Consider the following 27,500-nt stretch of genomic DNA (forward strand, 5'->3'; position numbering starts at 1 on the left):
TTTTATTATTAATATTAATTTGTTCTCCCCATAAAATAAATTATAGCGTCACTTTGTACATCGATAAAAATACTTCTTAAAAGTAAAGTTTCAGAATGGTTTTGGCAAATAATCATGACAAGGTGAAAGACAAAAAAAAGCTTAGTACAGAATCAATGATTTGGTGAGGATTTTGCATTCCAACATCTTCATACATTTTCAAAATAAAGCTGAATACATTTTCAAAGTAAAGTTGCAGAATTGTTTTCAAATTGGTAATAAATGACAAGATACAAAGAAAAGCTGATGATTTTGGTGATGATTTTGTGTTCTGACCTGCTTGAAGATTAGGTCATTGGGACACAGTGTCCTATTTCAGGGTCTGTTAGTTCGTTTCATCTCTCCGTAACGAATATCATCATGTATCACTTTGTACCATATTGTACCCAGATGACTGACACCTTAGCATTATGACCCTTTACGTGCTCTGAAAAAGGAATGGTTTGAACCGTTAATACAAAGAAAAGCTTAGAATCAAGGATTTTGGGGACAACTTTGTGTTCCTCCATCTGCTTGGACATTAGTTCATCGGGAAACAATGTCCTATTTCAGGGACTGTTAGTTTGTTTCATCTCTCCGTAACGAATATCAGAGTGTCACTTTGCACCATATATATATTGTACCCGGATGACTGACACCTGTAGTCACCCCAGCATTATGACCCCCTCTACGCTCTGCAAACGAATGGTTTGAACCGTTAATGAAATTGCGTCCCCACGTCGCTACCTGTAATGTAATTAAGGTGGGGATTAATCTGGGTTTGAGCCCGACCATGCCCCATGGCCGTCCCGGTCCATCAAACATGACAGAACTGGGGCAGGACAATTCAAGGGCAGAACGAACAAGAGACACCGCACTTCAATCATTCAGAAACTGCACACCTGAAGTCAACTCAATCTAGAATGGATGAATGAACTCTATACATGTGTGCAAGTATGGTTACCATAGGTTTTGTCATTATTTTTGTGACAATACCGACTAGAGATATTAGAGACTTTTGACAGTGGTAAAAAAAATGTTATGGGCAGAATGAACATTCAGTCAACAAACTCTTTACTTCAGTCATTCAGAAATGCTACCGGTGGCAAGAATAGATAAGCAATAAACTTAATTTCAAAGAAATGAATAAACTCAGCAGTTGTTAAAGATACCAAGTATGTCAAGCTCTGGCATTATTTTTTTGACTCAGATATTAGTGACTTAACTATGGCAAAAACAGTAACAGTCCCTGCTGTGTTAACGAACATGGGTTTTTAAGAACTGCCCCAACATGATTTACTTATCAGTGGCACTTTCAAGTCAGTGGCTTTAAGTTTGTCAATTTTTGTCCAACTGGGTTTTCCAGTCCCTTATATTTAAGCATCGACTAGTTTTGCCTGTTCATTCTGGTGACACTAACAAAGAGTGACGAATGTCAACAAAAAAAACGAATGAGAGAATAGACGGAAAGAGAAAAGTTAACATGCTTTTAATATAGAAGATAAGCTTTTTGTCCTTGAAACTGTGATGAGCCTGACAGTAGGCTTTAGTGTGTGATTGAACGTGGTATTAGGTTCTGATTAGATTGGGAGATGCTGACACGCTCACCTGACTCTTAATTCTGCCTGGCTGCGTCACGTTTCCATGCCACGATCACACAGGGGACAGTAAAGGTCAAGTGGGCTGAAAATATACATGTAGTAACAAAATGCTATTATATAATGGTACCCTACAACCTGAAACAAGCATTAAAGCCACACCAATTTAATTTCTTGGTTCTTGGATTTTTTCATAAAAAATATGAAGCAACAGGGCGAAAAAAAAATGAAAATGAAAACAGGTCTAGGCATCCAATTATAACCCCAAATGCTACGATAGCCCCAAATGCTACGATAGGAGCCATGAAGTCAACACAAATGAATTTTCAACTTTTAATCAAACCACTGCATTGATAGATGGAAAAACTGTAACAACTAGGAAGAAAATGACTTTCCTCAACTGTTGGGGCAAAATACTGAGCATATTTGTGTTGATTCAGAACCAGAATCTTTTTTCTTTTTAAATCACAAAAAAATTAAGAGGCGAATCCAAGAACCAACAAATTGAATTGGTGTGGCCTAATAGTCATGAGTCACAAATCTTCTCTGTCAAAAACTACATTCCTTTTACCCTTGTGTAAAGTATGGTTTAATTGACATCTATTTTTAAATGTAGGTTATGAGACACTGCTGACACATCTACAATGTATTGGTATCCTGTCAACTGTGATAAGCTGTTGCTCCGGGGAAGGGTTGATATTGGACCTGCTATGGTCCACTAGTATGTCTGACTACTACTATACCAGTAGTTAATACAAATTGCTTGTCATGCCAATGTCACCATGGACAGGCTAATATGATGGACAACCTAATCCGCTTGACTTCAAACCAATGCTTTAAAAAATCGCAAAGAAAAAGCAAGGTACAAAATTAAATAGAATTTAAGAAATATAAGGCTGACAGGTCAACTAATACAACATCACTAAGCAGAAATTACATTTTGAAAACAAAATTACTACACAGATATACCTTTAAAATGTGGAGTAATGGCGCCATCTTACAAAATGTAAGAGAATTACAGTGCAGATGAAAACTTTTGAGCTGACTCTGGCAAGCAAAACCTTGGTAACTGGTGCTGTAGCAGACACCCTGTGGTGTTGGATTACACTATGTTGCAGGGGGTTGCCAGATAGAGTTAGAGGGGCTGTTCACCATATATATGAGTGTGTGTTTGAGTAAGATTAAACAGAGCAGTCGTTTGCTAGACTAGACCATGTCATCAAGGTAAACATTATGCAAATTTTCTATAGTTTGACTGACGTTTTATCTCACCATGTTGTTTTGTTTTCTTGTTACAGGGACGCCGTTTTGGTGTTTACTCGATATCGTTCCCATCAAAAACGAAAAAGGGGAAGTCGTTCTGTTCCTCGCCTCCCACAAGGACATCACGAGAACAAAACTATCCAGCATGGACCTGGACGAGGCTGAGGCGAATGGTAGGACCGACAAAGGTGTTTCTCGCAATTTATCACAAACATGCAAATTATCCCAAATTTGCATATTAGGGACAAATTGCTAAAAACCTTTGTCAGCCTTCCTGGAAAGTTTGTTCCCTTCTTACATGTTCTTAATTATGATATTTATTATAATAACAGGATTTTAAAGTTATCAAGCATGTATTACATATTTCTCGAATATCTTGTGTTCTGATACTTTTTCATATACAAGAACCACTGCCTTGTCACATTACATTTCTTTTCAAGTCATAAATGTACGTCTTGTGTTGACCATGACATGTCTACAAAATGCATGCATACGCTTTTTTTCCGTCTCTTTTCTACCTGGAATGTCAAGCTGCATCTCTTTCATGTCCGCTGAAATTCTTGCACAACATCAGTAGAAACTGACCCTCCCCAAGCGTAGAATATAGTATAGCACATTCGCACTAGGTTTATATTGCTTTGCAAGTGGATGTGTTCTGTACATAGAGAGTGAGGTTATTTGGGTCTATCTATGAAGTATGAATTTTTTTTCAAAGCAAGAGAAATATTAAATGCCTCTCCTCTGAGGTGTCGCCAAAAATTTACTGTTATGGCAAATGTAGAGTTAACTATCAAGACCCAAATAACTTCTACTTTTAAGCTCATAATATCAACATTTTGCAGCAAAATGCAAATGATGAAAAATACATTTTGGCTTAAACTTGTGAATAACTTATCATAATTAAAAGTGACGGACTAGATAAGATTTACAAAAAGACTGTTTTACATTTTGAAACTTCATTAAATTTTGTAATTTGCTGCTGTCGTCTAGTCATGCGCACTAGTATCACTTTTCCTAGACCTCCAGCGCACTGTAGACAGCCCTTTGACGTATAACTCTTGCACAAGCGTTAAAGATTTGCTTTTCTGTTTCAACTTGTATGACAGCATTTCATGTCTTCTAAGACAGTAACAGTAATATATGGCCTCTTTTGGTCAGTATTGACCATGGTAAAATCCTAATTGCAGAAACACTAAGGAAGAAGAAAATCACCTTAATCTTGACCTGAACCTATCACATGCCTTTATCAGTTGGACACTGCCATTCTTTAACGCTTTGCAAGGTGGCGTCGGTGCACGGGCTACCTAGGGTACGCACCATCTTTCTCTTGCAGTCGCATGTTTCACAGGTGTTCTGTTCTTCTCTCGCCCTTTCAGAGCAAAGACCCACCCCAAGGTTTAAGGGCGCGTGTAAGCTAAGTTGTTAGATTCTCCCTACCCCACGCATAGTACACGAGGGCCTGCATGGGGGGGTAGTGATTACAAATTACGCAAAATTTTTGCCGCCAATTACGAATTACGTTTAAGCCTCTGAGCATCATAACCAGTTGCTTGAGTAACTGTTTTTGGGGTATCTTATTACCTGGATGTCTAACCTTCATCGACGTTATGGTTAATATACTGATTATGAATTACGATGATTTAGGGCGGCTGCCTATGGATTACAAAGACTAAAAAGGCCTGATTACGCCTTAAGAAAAAGCGCATGCAGGCCCTCACACACCACAAACCTGTCTGTACACATCCTGTTTACTGCATGCTATCTGCAAGCACGTCTCTTCTAATCGCTTCCTGGCTTTCTTTCCTTTCCTTCCTTCTTTCTTTCTTGCTGTCTTTCTCCATAAGTCTGTAGTTCATGTAGGCCCACAAATTACATCTAATTTTATCTTGTGTATCATTTTACAGGCTACATACATGGACATTCGCTTTCACATAGATTTTGTACTGACACTTGCCATTTCAGCACCAAGGAGAAGACCATAATCAATTTTCATCACATATTTCAAGTTCACAGAACAATGTCTGCATTGATGTGTTTGTTGATTCTAAGATCAAGAAAGATTTTGTTTTCAGATGTTACTTGGCATGACATGTTTTCTGAAATGCTGTGACAGTCACATCTTAATGACGTTTGCTATTGGATAGTTTGTTTGGTTATCAAGACATTTTTCAGAACAACAGAACGTATTCTGACACACCATTTGCGTCTTAAAGTGTTTAAAACATTGAGGAGGATAATGTCATTTTTTGTTACTGTTCATTTGTAATCCCAAACTAAAACCACTGAAATGAGCATGGCTGTGTTGTTTTGTTACAGAATATGGTTCTTTGACTAATAATAATTCCAATGTCACGAGTTTTGTCAGTTTTGTAATTGCATGAACTGTACCTAATGACAAAATCAGTTTAAGTGCCCAGCTGTCATTGCCAAGGCGCATTAATGACGTGATGATGACATGCCATACTACGTCACCTGTCATAAAATAAAATAAAAATGGCGACTGATACCAAGCTGTATCATCCCTAAGAACGTATCGTTTCAGGAACTGACTCCCTACCTTGTTTGGCTGTAGACGTTAACGCTTCCTATGGAAGAAGAACAGGGCAACAGTTCCAGAGGCGGAGAAGTCGAGCGGTGTTGTACCAACTGTCAGGGCATCTACAGAAACCTACGCAGGGAAGAAGTCGGTTGAAAAAACTTAACAGTGTAAGTAGAGTCTATTTTGCGTGGCTTTGGCAGAGCAAGCTACAATGTACATTACTTACTGGCACATTCAGATTTGTGACATACTATTTGTTTGGACTTATGTGTTGTCTTTTTGTTGGCTATTTCAGTACATCTATATCACATTTGCTTTATTTACCTTTTCGCACAATTTGCAGAGAGAGGCTGAGCATATTCGGCATCGAGAACACTACAAGAATGTCAGTTTCATTTGGCTTTTGGTGCTTATTTAAGTTCCCAAGTGCTCCTTTAATGTAGCATGTCAGAAGGAACATGAAGTTACATGTAGGTCTAACGGCCGGGTTTAGCTGTTTGCAAGGAATTGTGCATGTTTGCCTGAAGCCATGTTCATGATATGAAACGTTTTTGTTTGTTTGGTTGATTGCCTGATACACAATAGTTGAGACAGACTAAGCAACTCTTTTGTATGTTGCCCTAAAAGCAGCTCTATAAGTAAATGCTGATGAATGTACTTGGCATGTAGATTTGGATTCTTTGCATCCTTTGGATCCTGCATGTTCATGCTCTGTCACCCATTATCAAAGGACACTGTCATCTAAAATGTCATTGCACATACAACAGAACAGAACAGACTCTGTGCTATTGTCAGTCGTAAACTTCAGCCATCTCCTCAGCAGTTGTGGTCAGAAACAGTTGATTTCTCGGTTAATTTAATAAACTGTGCAGTTACCTCTATATTACATTATGGCTGGTAAGGCTTTAAATATTCTTTTGGTCAGTACTTCATTCAACCAATCCAGATTGTAAATGAAGTCTGCATGCATTTCTTTTAACTGATATGCTGCCACTCTCTTGCCATGACGTAATGACATAATTTGTCTTTATGATTACTCGATGACATGAGGTTAATCATACAGTGAAAATGTGTTTGCAGAAGCAGAGCTGCTGTCGAATCTTGTGACTTTGATCTAATCCTACCCTCGTGACTACTGCATGATAGACTGGTGTCTCATTACTGTATAACTGTTATAACTTCATTCTGCTGATTGAATATACTTTTTGATGTGACTGTATTTCCAGGGGTTTATATCAGACAAGATGGCTGTCCCGGAGTACAAGACAGAGAGCATCAAGAAGCCCCACTTCGTTCTCTTACACTTTAGCATGTTCAAGTCAGGATGGGACTTTATCATACTGTTGGCGACATTTTACGTCGCGGTGGTTGTACCGTACAACGTGGCGTTCGCGCTACCGTGTGAGAAGGGCCGGGGTCCCAACTTTACCAAACCTTCCTTTGTCAGCGATGTCATCGTAGAAATGCTCTTCATCGTAGGTAAGAAAAACTTCTTATCTAAGCAATTAATGACAGTACTTTTCCTTGATTGCAGTAGCACATAGTATTAACATGTCATCGAAGAAATGCTCTTCTTCCTAGGTAAGAGAGTCTAAATTTCTTGGCAATTTATGACTGTCACAGTGTACTACTGGTTACTACTGTGGCGCACCAACTTGAGGCACGACATGCCAGATAAAGCATATAAATAAGTCCTTGTTATTGTGACAAGTTGGCAAATCCCCTACAGTACCCCAGAGAAATTAGACCTCTATGAGAAACAAGATGTACTTAATATTTAGTAGCTTTCCTTGATACGATTAACACAGACTTCAATGAAGGTTAGACATTCAGGTAATTATAATGAGATGCCAACGGAAATTGTTCCTTAAGCAACTGGATAGATTTTAAAAATCAAAAATCAATCTACTTGCTTGACTTACAAATGAAAGATTCATTCTAATATTGTACTTGGATACACTTAATTTCTTTCTTCCAGGTATTACCTTTATAAGCTACATATATTATTAATCACTTCTACCTTTTAAAAAATATATGATATTATCTGAATCAAGTCTTCTTTTTTACAGATATTATACTTAATTTTCGCACGACCTACGTGACCTCGTCCGGTCAGGTAGTGTACGACGCGAGGTCCATCGCCCTGAACTATGCCAAGACCTGGTTCTTTGTGGACCTGATGGCAGCTGTACCGTTCGATCTTCTCTATGCAGTTAACGTGGAAATTGTAAGTACAATCTCATCGTGTGTGTTCTTCTGTCTGAATTATTACGACCCTTAACAGTAAACAATCGTCTAATGAGTATATAAAATTAAATTTAAGATGGTCATCATTCAAGATTGCCATCATTTAAAACGACCTCCATTTGAAATGTATGATGCACCGTTTTGAGGAACATTGACATAGTCACATAAAAAGTCGATGGTACAGTCAAAATAGATGGCCACCATTCAAGATGACCACCATTGTGTTAGAATTCTGTTCCTGTCAGATATTTACAACCGTAAAATCACAAGCTACTGTATTCAGAACTCGCTTTTAAAATTGTTTACCTTGCATATATAAGCCTCACCAGGTTACCATCCTGTATGGTTAATTGCGTTGGCTGCCATACTTGCTCCGGGTGAGCAAATATAGGAGCAAGCGTAAACTCTATAGGATGGAATGCAGGCTGCCATAAATGGGTCTTTGAATGTTAAGTGTCGTATTTTGAATGTTAAGTGTTTTGCAAATATGGTACGCATGATCTATACTTGATAGTTGACAGCTAAAAGTTTATAAACTACTGAATGCCCTGATACCTTGAGATGAGAGAGCAAGCACCAGAAAAGTCTCTACAAGTTAGACCCTTTTTTTGCAACTAAACTTTGAACTTTTGGAAAGCGGTGTTAGGCCAAGGAGAGTTAGGTTCAATAAAGGTTGTACTGTTACAGTAACATAACCGATCAACAACACAAGAAATGCCTATTTAAATGCCAGACCTGTGTCAGACTGGTTCAAAGATTCTAACAAAAACTACAGTCCATTTTGTGGCCAACAGATTGTTTTTAATACAAATCACGACTGTCACAGTGACACAGCACAGCTTGCAAAGACTGCAATCTTTTGATACTTGCTTTGCCATCTCTTTAAAAGTTCCTTAATGCATTTGTTCACTCCTGAAGCTCCTATAAAACTCTCTGAATGAATGGCCTGCACAATTACGCCTAAGTCTAAGTCTAAGGCAAGCATGTCAGTTTGCACAGCACGAAATGCAGGGAGAGTGAAGCGCCAATCTCTCCGTAAGCACAAACTCTCTGGCACTAATCGCATGACGGCACTCTTCACAATATTCTGCCGCATTATCTTTAATTTCAGTGCTGCTGAGTCCAGTCAAAGACATAATCTATCAAAAGTGCACCTTCTATCTACAATGCGCAATAAGGCTCCTTTTACGTGAAATGCACTAAAAGATTCCCAGAATTAACACCTGCATTCTATGGCTTAAAGAAATGCACCATTCACACGCCTTTCCTTGTGCTCTATCTAAGAGGCTTTCAATGTGTCAGCCTACAAATTAAAATCTAGTTCTAGCTAGTTCTAGCAAGAAGAACTGTATCCTGGAACAAAGTATGACAGAAAGGTGTCCATGTGATGTCAGGGTTGGCAAGGAGAATGTACAAAATGTAGAATGATACAAAGTCATCATTTTCAATCTAAGGATGGATTGTGAGATCACATTCAGTGAGGAGATGGAAAGTTATGTCCCTTGACTTGTCTCAGCAGCCCTGAACACGAATAACACTGACTAGATCGCTAGAATTTACGCATAATGAAGTACAAAGAAAGACTGCTGTAACAATAACTCGTATCACAAGTGCCAACAAGCCAACTAAAACCAACGTGTCATCTTTTCCCCACATCTACTGTCAGAATATTCTAGGCGAGGTACGTATTTTGAACACTTTGTCCACCCCCATATTCCCCCACAACCTCCAAGACCCCAGACTGACACTGAGGCGAGTGGTAGCACAGACTGCCTGCCAGATTCTTAAGGAACTCAAGGAGTCTTGGGCTACTACTTTGCTGTGCAAAAGATATAACCTCTGCATCCTCATAGCATTAAAAATATCCTCAGAAGTCCCCTGCAGGAGACAGCATCTAATAATTAGTTGCAGCCTGTCCGCACCCCCCTCCCCAACTTTGCCTTTTTATGTACATACAACTGAGATTGACTTTAATTCTTACAGCATGACTTTCTACTTTTTAACGACTTTTCTAGTCACCAAGACCCACAAGGCCGAATGAGGTCGATCAGGTACAGTATTTTTCAAACTGTGCGTCCCCACGCATTGGCTACGATGCATCGATCTTGAATGCAGGAATCAACAACCTTGTAAAATCCAAACACATTGTTATGCATGAAAGTTCATCTGTGTTGGTACAAGTCATTATGAAATAAAGACTAAACTTTAATTCATTGTCACAGTAGTGTTGGCAATTAAAGTTAGTCTTTATTTCCAAACACAAATTGTCATTTATTATGGAGGAAGTTTAAGCAGCTGTAATCTCCAACACAAGGAATTTTCGCCTGTACAAGTTCAGTCCTTGACAAAGATTGGAGTTGTACATGTACAGTCAAAAAATTGGGTATGGTCAAATTCTTGTGTTGGAAGTTACAATTTTGACTTCCTTCATAATGATGTTTAACAACACAGATGAACTTTCAAGACACAGTGCTTTTATGTTTAAACTTCAATTGCCAACATGACGAAGTGGGTTCAGTGAGCTCTGGCTCAATTGTAACAAATAATTTGTGGCATTCTCTGGCTCTTTGCAAAGAGGTAAAAGAGGCGTTCCTGACAAAATTGGAGGATGCTACAAATTATCTTTGAACTTTCAATGATGAAATGCATTTGGCATCTCTACATCTTTCATGACTAAAATGGTACACGAGGTTTTGATTCCTGTTCTGCAGCTACTACAGCAACTATGCACGAAGTTGTAGGTCAAATATCCTATAAAATAATCACGTTATTGCCGTAGGACATTGAGGACTTACAACTTTGACACTTTGCACTACTTTCTGCTCTATCTCGTCTGATTCATTTTTTGCAACCCCACACCCGCATGCCCTAACACACATTACACCTGAATTCCAAATAGAGATGGACCATGAAGTATGATAATCAAATTATAATCAAAGTTGCCATATTGTCTCTCATTATGTGTCCTTTTGTGTCATTTACAAGTTATGAAATATCAACTTAAAGTTTGGAAATAATTGTTTCCTTGATGCCTAGACATGGTCCGTCTCTGTCACATATCCCTTTTTTGCAAGTTTTAACCTGGCACTTATTATTGAGAAGAATGTATAATGTAGGCATGCATTGACTATATGCATGCCAACATTGTTTAAGGTTTATAAACTTTAAGATACTCCAACGTAAGATGTCCCAAATTCCTTCGTAATAAGGAAATTGAATACAATTGCCATTGCCAAGTCACTCAAGCATGGACTTGAAGACCATGCTTAGTAACTTGGCAATGAGCTTAAAAGGTAAAAATTCATTTCAGCCACCTCCATTGCCATTCTAGTTATGCAAACATATTGCTAAAAGGAAAACATGGCTCCTTAAAATTTACACTGACTATCCTTTACCCATAAAACAAATGTTAGGTCTCTTAAAAACGTAAAATCAAACTTGGTACGACTTTCAATTGACTTTCTTGACTGCCTCCAAATAGCACATCAATGTCCACCAGTACCATAAAAAATTTTAATAGACAGAATGATGCATAGATATACTAGGAAGATCACTTTAAAAAAAAGTGGCAAAAAAGTGAAAAAAATAACATGATAATATGTGATGTGATGTGCAAAAAAGATAAACTTTTGACATTTTTTCCGTGACTCAATCCTAAGGAATTGCCAAAACTCTTTTCATGATCAGAATATTTTGCCGTTGATCAAAAAATGCTAACATATGAAAGAACAATCCACGAGTATAGTCCCATATACTATGGCCTCAGCTCAAATTCCTGAGAACCAGTCTAGAATCAAGAGGAATTGAAGTCATCTTCCGGCAGGAGACGAAAACCCAAACATGGCTTCTAACTCTGACACACTACTTATAGTGTTGCTTTTTCATTGTTTTCAGACTTCCTTCGTGCATCTTATGAAAACGGTCCGGTTGCTGAGGCTAGCCAGACTTATGCAGAAGCTGGACAGGTGGTCGCAGTACAGTGCGCTGGTGCTAACCCTCCTGATGTCGTTCTTTGGGCTCCTCGCTCATTGGCTGGCGTGCATTTGGTACGTCATAGGCCGCGAGGAACTCAAGACGCATCGGTGGGAATTGGGTGAGTTAATCGCAATAAGCCACCTCACAGTTCTGAATGTGCATGTGCGAGTGATGCATTCTGCAAATATTCCCACAAAGCACATAGCTTTACATCTTTTGACTTTAACATCTTTTAAAATTGCATCAAAAGACAAAGGGAGAAAGGTTGCAGATGAGTCGTCGATTGATTTTGATTTGCACTGGCACCAGCTTATTATGTAATTCTTTCTGTTCTCTTCATTGTTGTTACTTTTCTTTATTTGTATGTGTGAGAGGGCCTCAAAGGTATTATGTGTATGAAGCTAAATAGAGAAATAAAGCATCCAAGTATTATAATAGAAATATAATAATTACTTTTGCCCAAAATATATGTGAATAAAATGAAATAATTATATGTGGATAATTAAATGAAACAATTATTTTGTTCCAGGGTGGTTGTTTGAGTTGTCGAGAAGAATAGATCAGCCTTACGCTCTAGGTGCAGGTTGCGGGGCGGCCGCCAACAGTTCTATTTTTAACTCGACAAGTAACTTTACAGAAGGGACAGACTTACTCAGACCCTCCGAAGGGGGGCCTGACATCACAAGTGCCTATCTTACAGGTAAGCTGAAACTTGTAGATATTTTCCTTGAAGGTTTTAGGCATAGAATCAATATGATGTGGTATATTTATTGGTGTGGAAGGTGTTCAGCACCAAGGACAGGGCTAGACCATGGTGTGGAAAGTGTTCAGCACCAAAGACAGGGCTAGACCATGGTGTGGAAAGTGTTCAGCACCAAGGACAGGGCTAGACCATGGTGTGGAAAGTGTTCAGCACCAAGGACAGGGCTAGACCATGGTGTGGAAAGTGTTCAGCACCAAGGACAGGGCTAGACCATGGTGTGGAAAGTGTTCAGCACCAAGGACAGGGCTAGACCATGATGTGGAAGGTGTTCAGCACCAAGGACAGGGCTAGACCATGGTGTGGAAAGTGTTCAGCACCAAGGACAGGGCTAGACCAGGCTATTGACAATTGTTAAAACAATTGTTTGCATAAGAGATTATATGATTCAGTCGATATTGTTGTTAACATAAGCCTCATTCATCAGACACAACATGATTTTCACAACATGATTAATATTGTCCATCATTTTTCTGTTTTAGCGCTCTACTTTACATTAAGCAGTCTCACCAGTGTTGGCTTCGGCAATGTTTCCGCCAACACCAATGCTGAGAAGATATTTTCCGTGTGTACAATGATGATTGGAGGTAAACAAGCTACGTTCTACTTGCTGTTTACTATGTAATACTGTGCATAACGTAAGGAGGGTAGACATTAAGGCAGTTGTGTCATATTTTCCTACTACTAGTAGAAGTCTATCTCAAGTATGAAGAAATGACTTTTAATTAGTAACCTAATATTCTGTTGTATTCTGTTGTATTGTCGTTTCACATTCGTTGAAATGTGTGGTAGGAAGTGCTATCAGTAAGCTTTTGGCCCCCTAGTAGCCGCTGTTTTAGGAACATGTACTGTGGTACTTTTTGTTGGAGACTTTGAGAGTGGATACCTTAAGAAGAGAGGACTGCTTTTTAGTGATTTGGGATTGAGGAACACCAACATAATATATGTTAATTATGCAAATAAGGACTTATTTTGGTACAATTAATGAGAAGAATGACTTGTATATTTTCTCTTGCAGCCTTGATGCATGCAGCAGTGTTCGGTAACGTAACGGCAATCATCCAGAGGCTTTATTCCAGGCGGTCCGAGTACCACACCAAGACTAAAGACCTGAAGGAGTTCACCAAGCTACACAACATCCCCAAGGCTCTCAAGACAAGGATGCTCGAGTACTTCCAAGCACACTGGTCGGAAAACCATGGGATAGACAAAGCTGACGTACGTATTATTGTCAAGTTGTCCTTCATATCATCAGGCACTGCACAAAATGTTGGATTCACCCAATATGGTAGTACATGTAAATGCCCGTGAAGTTGGGTTAAGTTTGCTTTGTATACAGTACCAGACTGATGACTCAGCAATTCCCTGACTTACTACTGTTTACTATATACCATTGGTAAATCCAACTTTCTGTGCAGCGAAGCTGATTCTAAGATATTAAAAAAAACGTGAATAAGATTTTGGGTAATACATACAAATCTTGTGAACTAAATGGTAAATTTCTTAGCATGTTTGAAAACAAATTTACTAATGGACTGAGTCAAAGTCTCAAAGATACAACATTGTGCATCTCCGTATGCATATACTGAATTGAGAAGCTGTTCTTTCCCTGATTTTAGATGATGAAAGACTTTCCAGACGAGTTACGAGCAGACATCGCGATGGTCATGCACAAGGAGATCCTGTCTCTGCCTCTCTTCGAAAACGCAAGTCAGGGATGTTTGAGGTACGAAGGAGCCTGTACGAAGCTACTGTAACAGTTTTATAACGTTTGAAATACACCTTATGGGCATGTGACAGAAATGTGATGTAGTTGAAAAGTGTATTGTAGCGTCTAATAAGTTATATCTACATTGTACCATCTGCCATCCTAATGTAGTTCCAGAAAAGATGTCATTTTGATTTACGGCCACATATTGTACCCTGTACAATTGTCAAGCAATAACCCTCAGGCCACACCAATTTAATTTGTTGGTTCTCGGATTCACCTCTTCGTTTTTTTCTGATTTGCAAAAAAAAAAAAGAAATTGATTCTGGTCCTGAATCAACTGAATAATGCTCATGTTTTGCCCCCAACAGTTGAGGAAAGTCCTTTTCTTCCTAGTTGTTACAGTTTTCCCATCTATCATTGCAGTGGTTTGATTAAAAGTTCAAAATTCAATGTTTAAATTTTAACCCAGCCTTTTGTGTTGACTTCATGGCTCATTTTGTAGCATTTAAGCCTATAATAGGATGCCTAGACCTGTTTTTATTTTTATTCTTTTTCGCCCTGTCGCTTCATATTTTTTCTGAAAAAATCCGAGAACCAACAAATTAAATTGGTGTGGCCTCATTCATGTTTGGCTAGGTGTGTGAGCTCTTACATAGGAATTCAATGTAGCATTAAGATAAGAAAACCATCTGCATAAATTTAGTGCAAGTTTGATATATCAGTGATGCAAGACACAACAGAGAATGCGATTGTAGAAGAAAGTACAGGGCATGAAAATATCCGATCTCTGAAGATAAATGTATGATTTGATACTTACGATCCTATCTTGCCTTGGCAGGTCCTTGAGTCTACACATCAAGACGACATTCTGTGCGCCGGGGGAGTACTTAGTAAGACATGGAGACGCCATGACTACGATGTACTTTGTCTGCAACGGGTCATTAGAAATCCTGAGAAACGGCATGGTTCTTGCTATTTTAGGTGGGTATTTTTTTATTATCAATACTGTACACAGCATTTACTGAGCAGACAGAGCAGACATGACATGATACAGACAAACTCGAGCTCTTAGCTTAATTTTTAATGTCATCACACCATTGAGCAAGCACTACAGCAGGCGGCTAGTCCACTGGTAGTGTTGTGTGTTTCATGTTCCCATACTCTTTCCCAAATGCTGACATGCAGAATGTCTTCAGGGTATGACCCGGCCGGAGTTTGAACTAAGGACCTGTTTCCTATTATTACTAATATCATCATAATTTTATCATTAAGTAATTATAAATTGTGGGGTGGGATTGTGTGGCATAGTGGCAGAGTGCTTGACTCGGAATCAAGAAGTCCCGGGTTCAAGTCCTGACATGCCACCGATCTTGTGCCCTTGGCAAAGGCACTTTACATGACTTTCCTCACTTCGCTTAGGTGAAAATGAGTATTGTATTGTCCCATGTTGGTGGCGGCATTAATATAAGTTGAAAAAACTTGAATGTGCCGTCACCACGTCTTGTGATTAGATGTTGGAATATATATAAAAAAAATTATAAATTGTCGCTCCCAACCCAGGAAAGGGAGATCTGTTTGGCGCAGATCTGGACGCGGTGGACAACGTGTCCAAGTCAAACGGCGATGTCAAGGCCCTGACGTACTGTGACCTCCAGTTCATCCAGTTGCCGAAGCTGAAGGACGTTTTCAAGCTGTATCCGGAGTTTTTCCAGAAGTTGACCAGGGACGTCAGGCATGACTTGACCTTTAACCTCAGGGACGGATGTGACGCAGGAGAGGAGGTAATTTTAAAAAAAAAGTTTTTCTTCAAAAATCCAAAATTTCCAAATAAAAGTTACTGTAATAAATGCCCAAGCAATTTGAGGAAAATTTGAATCCAAAAATAAGTCTCCAAATGTGATATACCATAATAGGTATATTCTAGTTTCAGAATGTAACATCAAGCTTAATTTACTAAAATTGGTTAAGGTTATTGTAAACTGTAAATATTGCTCTTAAAGTTAGCATATAATTCATCAAGAGCTTTCTAAACATTCCATTCATATGGCGTTGTCATATTATATTCTTTTAACATCATTAACGTTGTTTCGATTCTATCCCCGTCACGTTCACTCCTGAACATATAGAGACCACGGAGTTATACAAGGAAGGTAAACAAAGACATCTTGCTGAAGTCAATAACAAATGCCTCCTCACTAGCTTGCCTTAGCTTAACATCATAACATCATAATCATATCGGCATGATTGTGACATAACTGGGGCTTTAGATAATTCTGCAGTCATAACTAGTGCACGGTAGAGTAGCATGCCGACGTACCTTCACTGGTTTCCAGATTGCCGCTAATCCTACCAAGGTGTGTGCCTACAATAACATAGAGATAGAGGGTGTTAAACATGGCCATGTTGGTATAGCATGGACAATAGCAAATTTGTAAATGCCTCTGCTCCTGAGGCGTTACCAAAAACACCAAAAGTTAATAATAAGTGTAGTTGGTTTGTTACATGAACCAGCATCTTTGATTTGTGCTTTGGAGGCGTTGAACTACTACATTGTAGCATGGCTGATGATAATATAAAATAACTAGCATACATTAGCCACTCACAGTTAGTCAATCTTAATAGCATGAGGTGTAATATTAATTTTCTCCAAACTCTGTCTCTTCAACATATTAATTTGATACTAACTCCAACTTCTAACTGACTAGCCTTCTGACTGAAGACTGGAAATGATATTATGATGTCGAAAGTTGACCCTGAAAATTACCTCTGTCTGCTTGGCACAACGACATTGTAGCATGTGTCTGAAACTGCTCTTTTCCAAAATCTCCAACAAAATCCGCTTAAGGTGTCATCCACAGCTTGCCATCTGTAATAACATAATTATTGCATTTGATACCAACATAACTAACATATCAGCAACTTCTTTGCTCCTATTTCCCTATATCTTATAGGCAACAGTTGTTAATAACCTCCTACTTTAAATCAACAGGAGCCCCTGTCCTTTCCTTTTTTAATCTTGTATTTGATATCCTTTTGCAAGGCTTGCAGAGCATTTTCACTCAATGAAATAGTAACCGTTATTACGTGATGGCAACCATATTGGTGTCCGTATTTGCAATGGTACAATGCAATTTTCCGTTTTAGTTTCTATTAGTATTAGTATGGCATTACATATACCCTCTTTGATCTGTTTTGATTTAAAAGAGGTATGATCCACTGAAGTGCAAATAATGACACCAATATGGCAGCCAACGCAGTACTGACGTCACACGCAAATGCTCTATTCCATCACGACATCTCTACGTCACTTGACATCTATCCTTGGGCCTACATACAATCTTTCAATCATGCAAAAGCCTTAGGATGACATAAATTTGTTTGTCTTTTCTTTTTCCCTCAGCATGATCAGGACGCGGCCGATCACGTACCGAAGTTGCCGTCGATTAGCGAAGATGACGAACTGGAGGATGACGATGACGCAACTTCGTCGCCTCAGAGTCCGGAGGAGAAACCGGGCGTTCCGAAGCCGCCCAGGTTAAACCTTCCCAGGAACTCTCTGCCAGAATCTTCGACAACGAACCTCAGTCCAAGGTTAGGATCATGTTACCATACGAGACAAGATATTCCTTCTTATGTTCTGATCAATCTGTTGCAAAGTCTTCAAGGAAAAGAGAGGTTACAACGTCTGACTAGCTCAGAACATGTCTCTGTATTTTTTGTTGGACAAAAGTGGCACTGATAACTGCTAAGAAACTCGTGGTTTGACAGCAGAACTTGAGACTTTGGTTATCTTGGTTTTCAAAGTAACTAATGAACACATTACTTGTCAATGAATGTCCTATATGTGAGCCATTGATTCCCCAATACTTCTTCTCATAAAAAGCTCGTATGAAAGAGTACACACCAGTATTTGTCTGTATTGCGTTTGCGTTAAACTATGTCGATTTTCTTTAATTTCATTTGAAATTCTCCCAATCCTTGCAGTCTATGTTGATGAAAGGATGTAGTACTGAAAAGTATCGTAGGTGTTTGGATGTACGTTTTGTGAAAGGCTGTCTTTTGGGTGCGCAAAAGTGTCGTGATCTGAGTTTGTAGCCAGTTTCCGTGTGTTGATGCCGCGTTTGTCTGTATTTTCTACCAAACCGAACCACGTCCGCATGCTCCCCGGCTTGTAGTGTTCGTACATGTTCGTCTAGGCTTCCCTTCCCAGTGGTTGTTTGTCTGACGCAACAAGCATGGCTGCAATGTAATAAGGTAAAACATCAGCCAGGTCTACCTTCTATTTTCCAACAACTTGGTGGCTTGCGACATGCTGCAAACTTATGGTGGTAGGCATAAGGCATCATTCAAAGGACCTGGCTGGTCTTTGTACGTAGTGCAAACGACCCTGACCCCCGTCCTCCCCTGGCGATCTTGAAACATTATATAATAACCTTGTCTAAATGTAGATTTTGTCTTGAATGTAGATCGATAGACGGTAGTGAGGAAACATTCGATAGATGGTCAGGCAGCCGCGCTTTCGAGTTTCCCTCCCGAAGACGCAGTACGGGAATGACTGGCCTAGAGGCTCGGAGAACCATTCGGTACGATGTGCGGCGGAACAGATCGTGCTTCGTGCCTCATTCCACCATCACCCACCCTCCCTGTTCTTAAACACAGTACTAGACATACTAGTGTATAATCTACATTGGATTCCAATCTACAATTAGTACGAACATGTAGTTTGAAGCTCACCATTGATCACTGACCAATTGTAACCCGTACTTTCATTTAGGTGTTGGTTCATTAGTTTTCATTTGTGGTTGTTTGTTCACAGTCTGTATGACTCTTCCTAGCTTTATTTGTTGCTAATTGCTTTTTCAAATACTTTCACAATGACATTGTATCTTGACAAACAATGTCAATGCAAATCGTACATTTTTGGGTGCTTCATCGGAACATGGTATAATGACATATTTCGAGTTCAATGTAACAAGAAAGCATATGTTTTCCCTTCCTTTGAAATGACAAATATGAACAAAGAGGTGCTGCACTTTAAGGATAAGTTATACAAATTAAATAAACAGCACTACGTTACACAAATCAAGAACTAAGCAAAAGCTAACCCAAAACTAACATTATAGTAACAGTTGCAAGTACAGATCATATTGCCATATTTTTTCCTAAGGCCACACCAATTTAGTCATTGGTTCTTGGATTCGCCAGCTTCATCCTTTTCCAAACAATTCTAAACTCCAAAAGAACGTACTTAATCTACCTGTAGTTGTTACAGTTTTTCCATCTGTCAATCCTGGTATATTTCATGGCTCATCTTTAGCATTTGGGGCTATCAATCGTAGGATGACTACACCTTGTTTCTTTCGCCCTGTTGCTTCAAACATGTATTTTTCTACAAAAATCTGAGAACCAACTGATTGAATCTGCGTGGCCTAACATCCGTTCCCAGGTTTGTTGACGGAGGTGAGGATGAGAACAGCTTGTGGAAGAGCAGGAGTTTTGAGTTCCCGTCGCGGAAGCGCAGCCCGGTATCGGGGAGGCGGCACCGCTACTCGTTCGGCTGCTGCGAGACGGCGTACGGGCGGGCTCCCTCCGCGCCCCAGCCGCCCTCCACCGGCGCAGGCGCAGGTGACATGGACTACCTCACTGTACCATACGTCCCCGCAGGTTTAACCCTTTTTGTTGCATTTATTCTACTAATTCTCTGTAACTTGGTGATTTATGTTGTAATGAGTGGACGTCTAGCATTGTGACAATAATACACTTATCTACAGCAACATTGTATTTTTCACATTTCTAAACCGATGCCCTTAGAGCTATTTAACTATGACAATATTTTCTTCTCCGTGAGAACTAGGCAGCTGCAAGATGTCTAATGCTACAGGGGTAGTTTATGGCCTATCTTTAAAGTTAGATGTCCCATTGTTCCTAGCCTTGGTGTTGAACACCATTCATCAGTTGAATGCTATTGTCAGATTTCCCAAGCGTTGCCCTACCGGGTAGTTAATTCATATCCTATTTCACACTTTCGGGCAAGCCCTGTTTGATTTTAAACTTAGACGTCCCACTGTTCCTGGCCTTGGTGCTGAACACCATTCTGTTGTATGCTATATGCTAACTGCCACACTAATCTTTGGTTCTCATTTAAAAGGACAGCAGTATACCATTAGTATAATGTAAACTAACTAAACATACTTTCTAGCTTTGTAGGTCTAAGTGAACACTGCTTCAGTTTCCACTAACTTGAGATTTTTTTTTGGCCCGTAGTGTTTTTATTACTGTCGAAATAGCAGAAAGTAAACACATTTTGAACATACTAGTATCAGTAAAAGATAACACGCAAATAACAATTAATGTGCAACCAGCTGGCAAGCCCAACTGCTTTGCATGCCTTAAAAATTGAACAACACACTACTTATGTTTTACTCAAAAAGGCTGTATAAAAGAGCTAAAAACAGCAACAAATGGATTCTCCAATGTCGTGAATCCTTCTTGATGTCCCAATAGCAGATAATATTTAATTATTGGTTGATTTCATTTTATTTTGAATGACACATTGTTGTCGGATTGGCTCAAAATAAATAGACAAACCAAAGAAAGAACGTTCCTCTGTAACATGCAATAGATAAGTAAAAAGTGTGCAATTTCAATGAAGTACATTGTAACTACGTCAACCTTGTTAAGGGATATGAATTGATTCTATGGCAATGCCAATTATGCATAACAGGAACCCAAATGATAAATTAAAACATGTAAAACACGTTGACAATGCTAGAAGTCCATTCATTTCATTTTAAGCTTGTTGTAAAATCACATTAACCATCTGTCAGTCGTATTCCATGGTGGCGTAACTACAGGTGGCCTCGTAAGTATGGTGCAGACAACTGTGATGTGGAACATTACATGATGTTAGGTGTTGATGTTCCTTATGCTCTTCTTTGCCAACGTTTTTCTCTGTTTACATACGGCATGGTGATCTGCCAATTTTTTTCTACTTTTGCCAGGTAAGTAGTGTTTTGACCTGAGTCTTCGCAATGCCTCCAACGTTTCAGAACAACCATCATTATTATACTACTGGCTTCTTCTATACTTCTATGTCATTTCTTGTGCACTTTTGGTGCTATGTTTACAGTGACACCAAATAGACGATTTGTGTTTTCAACAACACATCATTTTTGTCATCTATTTGCTTGCATTGGTAGAATAAAAGGAAATCTCAGAGGCTTACTTTTGACTTAGTAGGAAAGTTTTGCCACTAGAAAGACAGTGCTGACTTAGCAAAGTGCAAATTGCTACATACATTGTCCCTTGCAAAAAAAATTGAAAACACAGAAAAAACATGACCCTGTGACACTGTGAGTGATCGGTGATTGTTCCATTTTTCCTGACAACTTTGAACAGCAAAATATCAATGATTTGAAAAATGGTAGAACTTCAACATCGTCTGATACATGATGATTGCTTCCCGTTACTTAACTATGTACTTTGATGGTAGTGTATAACGTTCACATTGATGGTTCAAAGATATTGTACTAAGTGTTTTTGTCAGGAAAACTGCAGCAAGCTCTTATGTGGTGTTTTGGATGTAACTGATTGTTTTTGAAAACCCCTCTGCATGCAGGCGATCAGCACAGACGAAGTTCCGTTCCTTGGGAGATGACGTTAGATGACATTGGTAACCATGACGATTAGTAAATACGTAGAGCGCAGCTAGAGTAGTTGCCATTTGCAAATGCAGTAGTATAGCAAACTATCGCGTAGACTGTAGTTGCCATGCAGTATATAGTGCGCATCTTTCCTGAAGTCCCTTTCTCATTGCCCTTCCTGTACTGAAACTTTGGCTTTTCCTCACAATATTTTTCTGTCATTTGTAAGATAAACACAGTTGGTTTCTGGGCCATTTTCTACAGGAGAGTCGAGACTCAGTTCTACGTCGAACCTAGACGCAGCTTCTGAGTTAAGAGGCGAGGTTGAGTACACCAGGAGCACGGTAGACAGACTGGACAAACAGGTACGTCACAAAACACAGGGTACGTTACCTACGTCATCAAAATGGCAAATGGTGATAGGTTGTCCATGTCACTACTCGATGGTCGCCTGCCACCATTTTGATGACATAGATTGTACCCCATCAGTATGTCAGACTTAAGGACTGTGACCTATGGACTCCGGTTCCTTTTTTTTTACGATAAACCAATGACAAGTATCCACAATGTACATTAGTAGCCCTAATGGCTTGTGATTTTCTTCCTTATCTGCATGTGGCCCGTTAGTATCACCTTAATCTCCAAGCAGATTCTCGGGGGCCATGAGAGTCTACAGGCTACAGGCAGCCGGCAATAGACTCCTCTTGCCACCTAGAATCTCATCCAAAAAGATCCTATCACCTGGCAAACCTAACATCTCCTCCCGGTAAAAGTTGACAACATATAAAAAATGGCCATGAAATGACAGTACCACAGTACGAAACACATCTGACGTGTTTTTTTTTTCAGGTGTCATCTTTGACCAGAGACGTAGCGACTATGAGTGCGGATCTGCGGCAGTTGATGCAGCTGATGCAGGCCCACGTGGCGGCCACGTCAGGAGCTGCGGTCTCAACATCCAGTTCTCCTACGCAACCTAAAGCCACGGTCGAACGCCATCAATCAATGAGTCCTTCCCTTGCCCAGAGCGGGCGTGGATCCAGCTTGGACACCAATAGCAGTTCGAGTAGCCGCGTCACTGTCATCCCCATGTCGAATTCTAGAGAACCTTTGCTCGAAAAACAAGACTGCGTGTTCGAGAGCGAAGAGAGCCTGCCGAGTAGAGGTAGCAGGTCAAGTAGCGTATCAAGTGCTTCTTCAGCAAGAAAACTTTCTCCGCCAAGATTATACAACGGACCTAACGACGGCACGCAGGAGACTGACGTAGAGTCTGGTGGATCGTTTCCGAGCAGTACGGATTTGTAACAGAATCTTTTTAGACAACTAGAACTAACCGTGTAGATAATGCAAATTAGGTCAATTCTTGTGCATACATACATGACATAAGGAAGGGGCGTATTCTTCTTTTCCGTCCATCGATGTCTCTTAGCAGCATTTCTTCTCATCGACGTCTTCACTTCAGAGACGAGCAAGCTTCGTAGTTGTGACGATTCCCGGATTCTGCTGACCTGGATGACAGTAGCAAAAAGGGTAGATAAAAAAATTCTTCAGTATGCGGAATCATGATGCAAAAATGCTAATCAATTAATGGTACATCTGCACATCTGACATATTACGCTCATGCCTTTAGATCTAAGTATTGATACCTGGGATAATCTGTTATTAGCTACACCTAAAACTACTTCACTCTTTGGTACTAGAAAAATGGAAGTACTAAATAAGTGGTCGCCATTTTGAACACGAAGTCCAGCGATAGGTGTTCACAAATACCGCAAGACTTCACACATAATGTTTAAATTCTAAAGATGGCGAGAGGAGTGTTAGTAACACAAATTGATCGCAAGAACGATGTACCTAATGTCCCTCTGAAACAGCTACCTCCCCCAGGCAAAAAATATTATTTCAAGGACCGACAATCATCTACCTAAACTATGCAAATGTCCCTCTCTGCTGCGAGCAATAAAGCCAAGCAAGCTTAAGCTGATAAAGAATCGACCAACGGCAAAAAATACCATTTGATCAAATTACTGATTATCGTGTATATAGTAGAGGGGATGTATTCCTCAAGCTAACCGACATCTTGCACACACAGTCGTCCCTCATATTGGCATCTGGAGATACATAGTTCCCGTTTAGAACTTTTATTCAGCCTGTCACACAACAGGAACTATGCAGCTTCAGATGTCTTACTGAGGGATGATTGCATGCACAAGATTAGCTATAGGAATGAATCCCCTCTACTATATACTGAACAGTATCGTGACGTATTCTGGGTTTTGTGTGTAACAGTATTTGTACATTGGACGTTTAAATGCCAGGATATAACAACAGAAGTACAGGACCTGGTATATTTTTAAATTCTTTGCCACTATTTTGTCAAGATATCAAAACATAACAAGTATTTGTTGCTTTTATGCATCATTTAAGTACACTGGATGTTATTGAGAATAATCACTTTTTGGTGATAAAACTGAAATTAGATAAACAAGCGTTGTCAGTGTTGTTTTGTTTACATTGAAATCTTCAATGACAGATAAACAACAACTTTCTTTCTAGGAAAGAGATATACATTCTTGATGTATGGTTTTTATATATATGTTCTACCCAGTGCTTGGTATCATTATTGAAGTAGCTACTTACTTAATAACGTCACTTAAATGTTAACCATTCTCTGCAAATACTGTCCATGTGCATCATAATTGTTGTTGTTGAGGCGGGACGTTCCATTTAATTTTGGGGAGGTATAATCTATCGTACGGTCGAGATTATTTGTTATTTCAATAGTTTGACGGCATACTTTGTAAAGTACACTGAAAAGGGAAATCTTAATTTTTGTGTTTACTGCTGTATATATATATGTACGGCTAAGGACGATACACAGTAATGTCTTGTAAACAATTCACACCCCTTGATGAATTCAACATTCGATAGGCGAGCGCCGCCTACCGAGTCATTTTGCTGCTGCAGCTCTAGCAATCTGCACCCTCATGCGACAAATCTCTGCACTGCATATATAATAAATTCATTGAAGGGAATTTGTGGGGATGTTAAAAATGATTACAGAAAACGATTCACGTTTGTTTTCAGAATAATTAGATCTAAACAATATGGTACTTTTAGACTTCAAAAAGCCAAATAATATTTGAGCAGTGAAATAGAATAGCAGGAATGGTACAAACACGAATGAATTATACCACATCCCCGCACTTCTCTCGACCATAACTTTTGCATTAGCAATGATGATATGTACATAACTGCCAGAATGACGCTCGCTGCACATGTATGTACGTATGTATATAGTACCTCCCAACTTCCTTAGATATGTACATAGGACAGACTGAATATGACGAATGTACTACGAGTCTTTTCTTATAGAAAATAAAGATGCTCAAATAGACTCTCGTATTTCATTCATATAGTTATATAAATATCTCAACATAATATTATTTTGAAAACAATTCTACGTAGTACTTTGCTCTGTTCTTCTGATACCAACTGTAATATCACGTTAACCACACAAGAAGAATTCAAATGCAGAAAAATCGCATGATTGTCATCCATAACATAGTTGTTGATAATTTGAGTAGTAGTTTACATAATTCTTCATCTTTATTCATAGGGCGTTGTTGTTGTTCCGTAAAAATTTAAAGGCTTCAGCAACATGGAAGTGGGTGTGTGTTTGTTTGTTTTCGTCTGTCGTTCCGACACGCCAGACAACTTTTCTTGCCAATTACATAATGTCAACTGACAATACGCTAAACTCAAGAGGAATAAGAAACAGGTGTATCATTTTCCCCCATAACAAGCCATTCCTGTCATTGTCGCAAATCGATCTGTGCCTCTAGTTCTGGGGGTATCTTGCTTCTTTTTAATCGATGCCCTCTTTGGTCTCAGTCATCAAATAAAATCAAGCCAATGTAGCGTTCAGTTAATTCTTAGATTATTTTGATTCTGAAATATTTAATTCTACAGACTTTGTACTCTCAGTACATGTGTGAAGGAAAGTCATATTCAATAGACTAAAATCAATCCTAAGTTATTTCTGATGCTGAATAAAAGACAGCAGGGCGGCTTCTCGGAAAGTGTTTTAGAGATCTTTCCATCTGTCGCTATAGCCTGAGGGGTGAAATGCCACAATGGCAAGATGGTTAGAGTTACTCTCTTCTGCTTCAGAAGACTTGCAGTGCTTTCTTTGATCCGTATTAATCACCAGTTGACAATAGAGATACTTTAAGAGATCAAAAGTTGGTGGTAAGCTTTTCCAAGTCCTAGAAATCGCGCGTAACTAATGTCCGTCCAGTGCCAGGTAGAGGAGAAACTCACATAAATTTATAACTCATGAAGCCACTTCCAACACAGTACTATTTTCTATAAAAATGCTTGAGATATGTCGTAAGTGTGTGGATATACTAGTTTTAGCCAGGTACAACCAAGAGAACGGATTTTGTGTGATGGACCCCGTCCGGACGCGATGTTGTGGGTTGGGCAGATTGTTCTGCGTCGGTTTTGCATCAGCCTCCACCAAGACTTCCTACGGGGATACGGATCGTAGAATTCGGTCAAAAAGGGAATATAATGATTAGCTAGGAGAGTCAATCCGTGGGAAGGTTGATTTCTTTATCCGAAGTAACTGCGCGGGCGAATGAACTTTACGACCAAACTCCCCTGGCCAATTATTCGTTATTTGGCTTAACATTACTAATTTTGAGCCCGCGTTGTTATTCTTGTGAAGACTAGTTTTGAACCAACCCCAAGATAATTTCCTCACAAAGACAGGCGTAACCGTCCCCGCCCCACACAGACAACGTTGAACGTCCCCCAGGATTACATGAACAAGCTGAAGATCGCTGATTGTAAATGTAATTTTGTAGTCTGTGACAATTATCAACTTTTCTTGCATATCATGACTTTGATCAATGAAATCCATTACACTGTCTAGAAAAAGGCAACACCTGTCGGAAGAAGAAAGTTGAATACATGTACACGCCCCAAAGTGCTCTGTCTTGATTAATTCACAGCGGATGCCTTGTGGGCCTTTGCCCATTCTTTCTTTATATCTCTACCATCAGAATGTTCAAAATGCAGTCCAACGACCTATTCCATCATACCTACATTGTTGTAGAACACACAAGACGGGTGCCGCTCCCATATAATCGAGTCACACCTGTTACTGCATACATTTATGACTAAAAGAGAATGAGAAATTCACACGTTGAAATGAACGAAAACATAATTTCAAACTTTCTTAAGAGCGAGATTCAATCATTGTTTCACAACTTAAGTTTTCCGCGATCCCTTGGCTATATCATGTTTCCATTGCTTTCCATAATTATAAGCCATGCAGTTCACAGTTTGGGCAAAAGAATGTGGCTCAGTTCCGCTTGTCAATTATGCCCCATCCGGTATGCAAGAACACAAAGCCCGCAAAGAGTCTTCCTTAAGTAAACAACGCACGTCTTCCATCTGTGTAGAAAAGTGTGTAATGCCCTTAATTCTCACAGCAGAACTGGAAAATTCCCTCGCTACCGACAACGTATTCTAATAACTAAGGCGTAGCTTCAGATTATGCGTGATACGCGCTATACATAATTCAAGTACGGAAAAGTCTATTGTAAGGTATAATTATCGACACGGTAGGCCACAGGCACGCCCGTATATTAAAGATTTGGCCAATCGCGTGGCAGTAAAGAGATAATTGACGTGGTCAGCAGACAGTAACGGGGCGTCTATAAGAGCAACAGGTTGC

The 27,500-nt window shown here is 39.4% G+C and overlaps 1 protein-coding gene across 1 annotated transcript in view; it reads left to right on the forward strand.

The window, feature by feature from the left end:
* LOC109478933 (potassium voltage-gated channel subfamily H member 8-like) overlaps window positions 1-23,059 on the forward strand; it is a 100,762-nt gene extending 77,703 nt beyond the window's left edge. Inside the window, exons 3-19 of the mRNA XM_019780739.1 lie at window positions 2,915-3,052; window positions 4,256-4,288; window positions 5,452-5,585; window positions 6,645-6,897; window positions 7,488-7,645; window positions 11,560-11,758; window positions 12,170-12,340; window positions 12,883-12,987; window positions 13,419-13,618; window positions 14,020-14,126; window positions 14,950-15,092; window positions 15,672-15,892; window positions 17,512-17,702; window positions 19,558-19,775; window positions 21,730-21,783; window positions 22,019-22,119; window positions 22,604-23,059. Coding sequence (XP_019636298.1) covers window positions 2,915-3,052; window positions 4,256-4,288; window positions 5,452-5,585; window positions 6,645-6,897; window positions 7,488-7,645; window positions 11,560-11,758; window positions 12,170-12,340; window positions 12,883-12,987; window positions 13,419-13,618; window positions 14,020-14,126; window positions 14,950-15,092; window positions 15,672-15,892; window positions 17,512-17,702; window positions 19,558-19,775; window positions 21,730-21,783; window positions 22,019-22,119; window positions 22,604-23,059 — 2,882 coding nt within the window. The remainder of the gene's footprint in view (window positions 1-2,914; window positions 3,053-4,255; window positions 4,289-5,451; window positions 5,586-6,644; window positions 6,898-7,487; window positions 7,646-11,559; window positions 11,759-12,169; window positions 12,341-12,882; window positions 12,988-13,418; window positions 13,619-14,019; window positions 14,127-14,949; window positions 15,093-15,671; window positions 15,893-17,511; window positions 17,703-19,557; window positions 19,776-21,729; window positions 21,784-22,018; window positions 22,120-22,603) is intronic.
* Window positions 23,060-27,500: the final 4,441 nt, after the last annotated feature.

Source organism: Branchiostoma belcheri, unplaced genomic scaffold (assembly GCF_001625305.1).
Source record: "Branchiostoma belcheri isolate BF01 breed outbred unplaced genomic scaffold, Haploidv18h27 scaffold46, whole genome shotgun sequence".
Taxonomy (NCBI): Eukaryota; Metazoa; Chordata; class Leptocardii; order Amphioxiformes; family Branchiostomatidae; genus Branchiostoma; species Branchiostoma belcheri.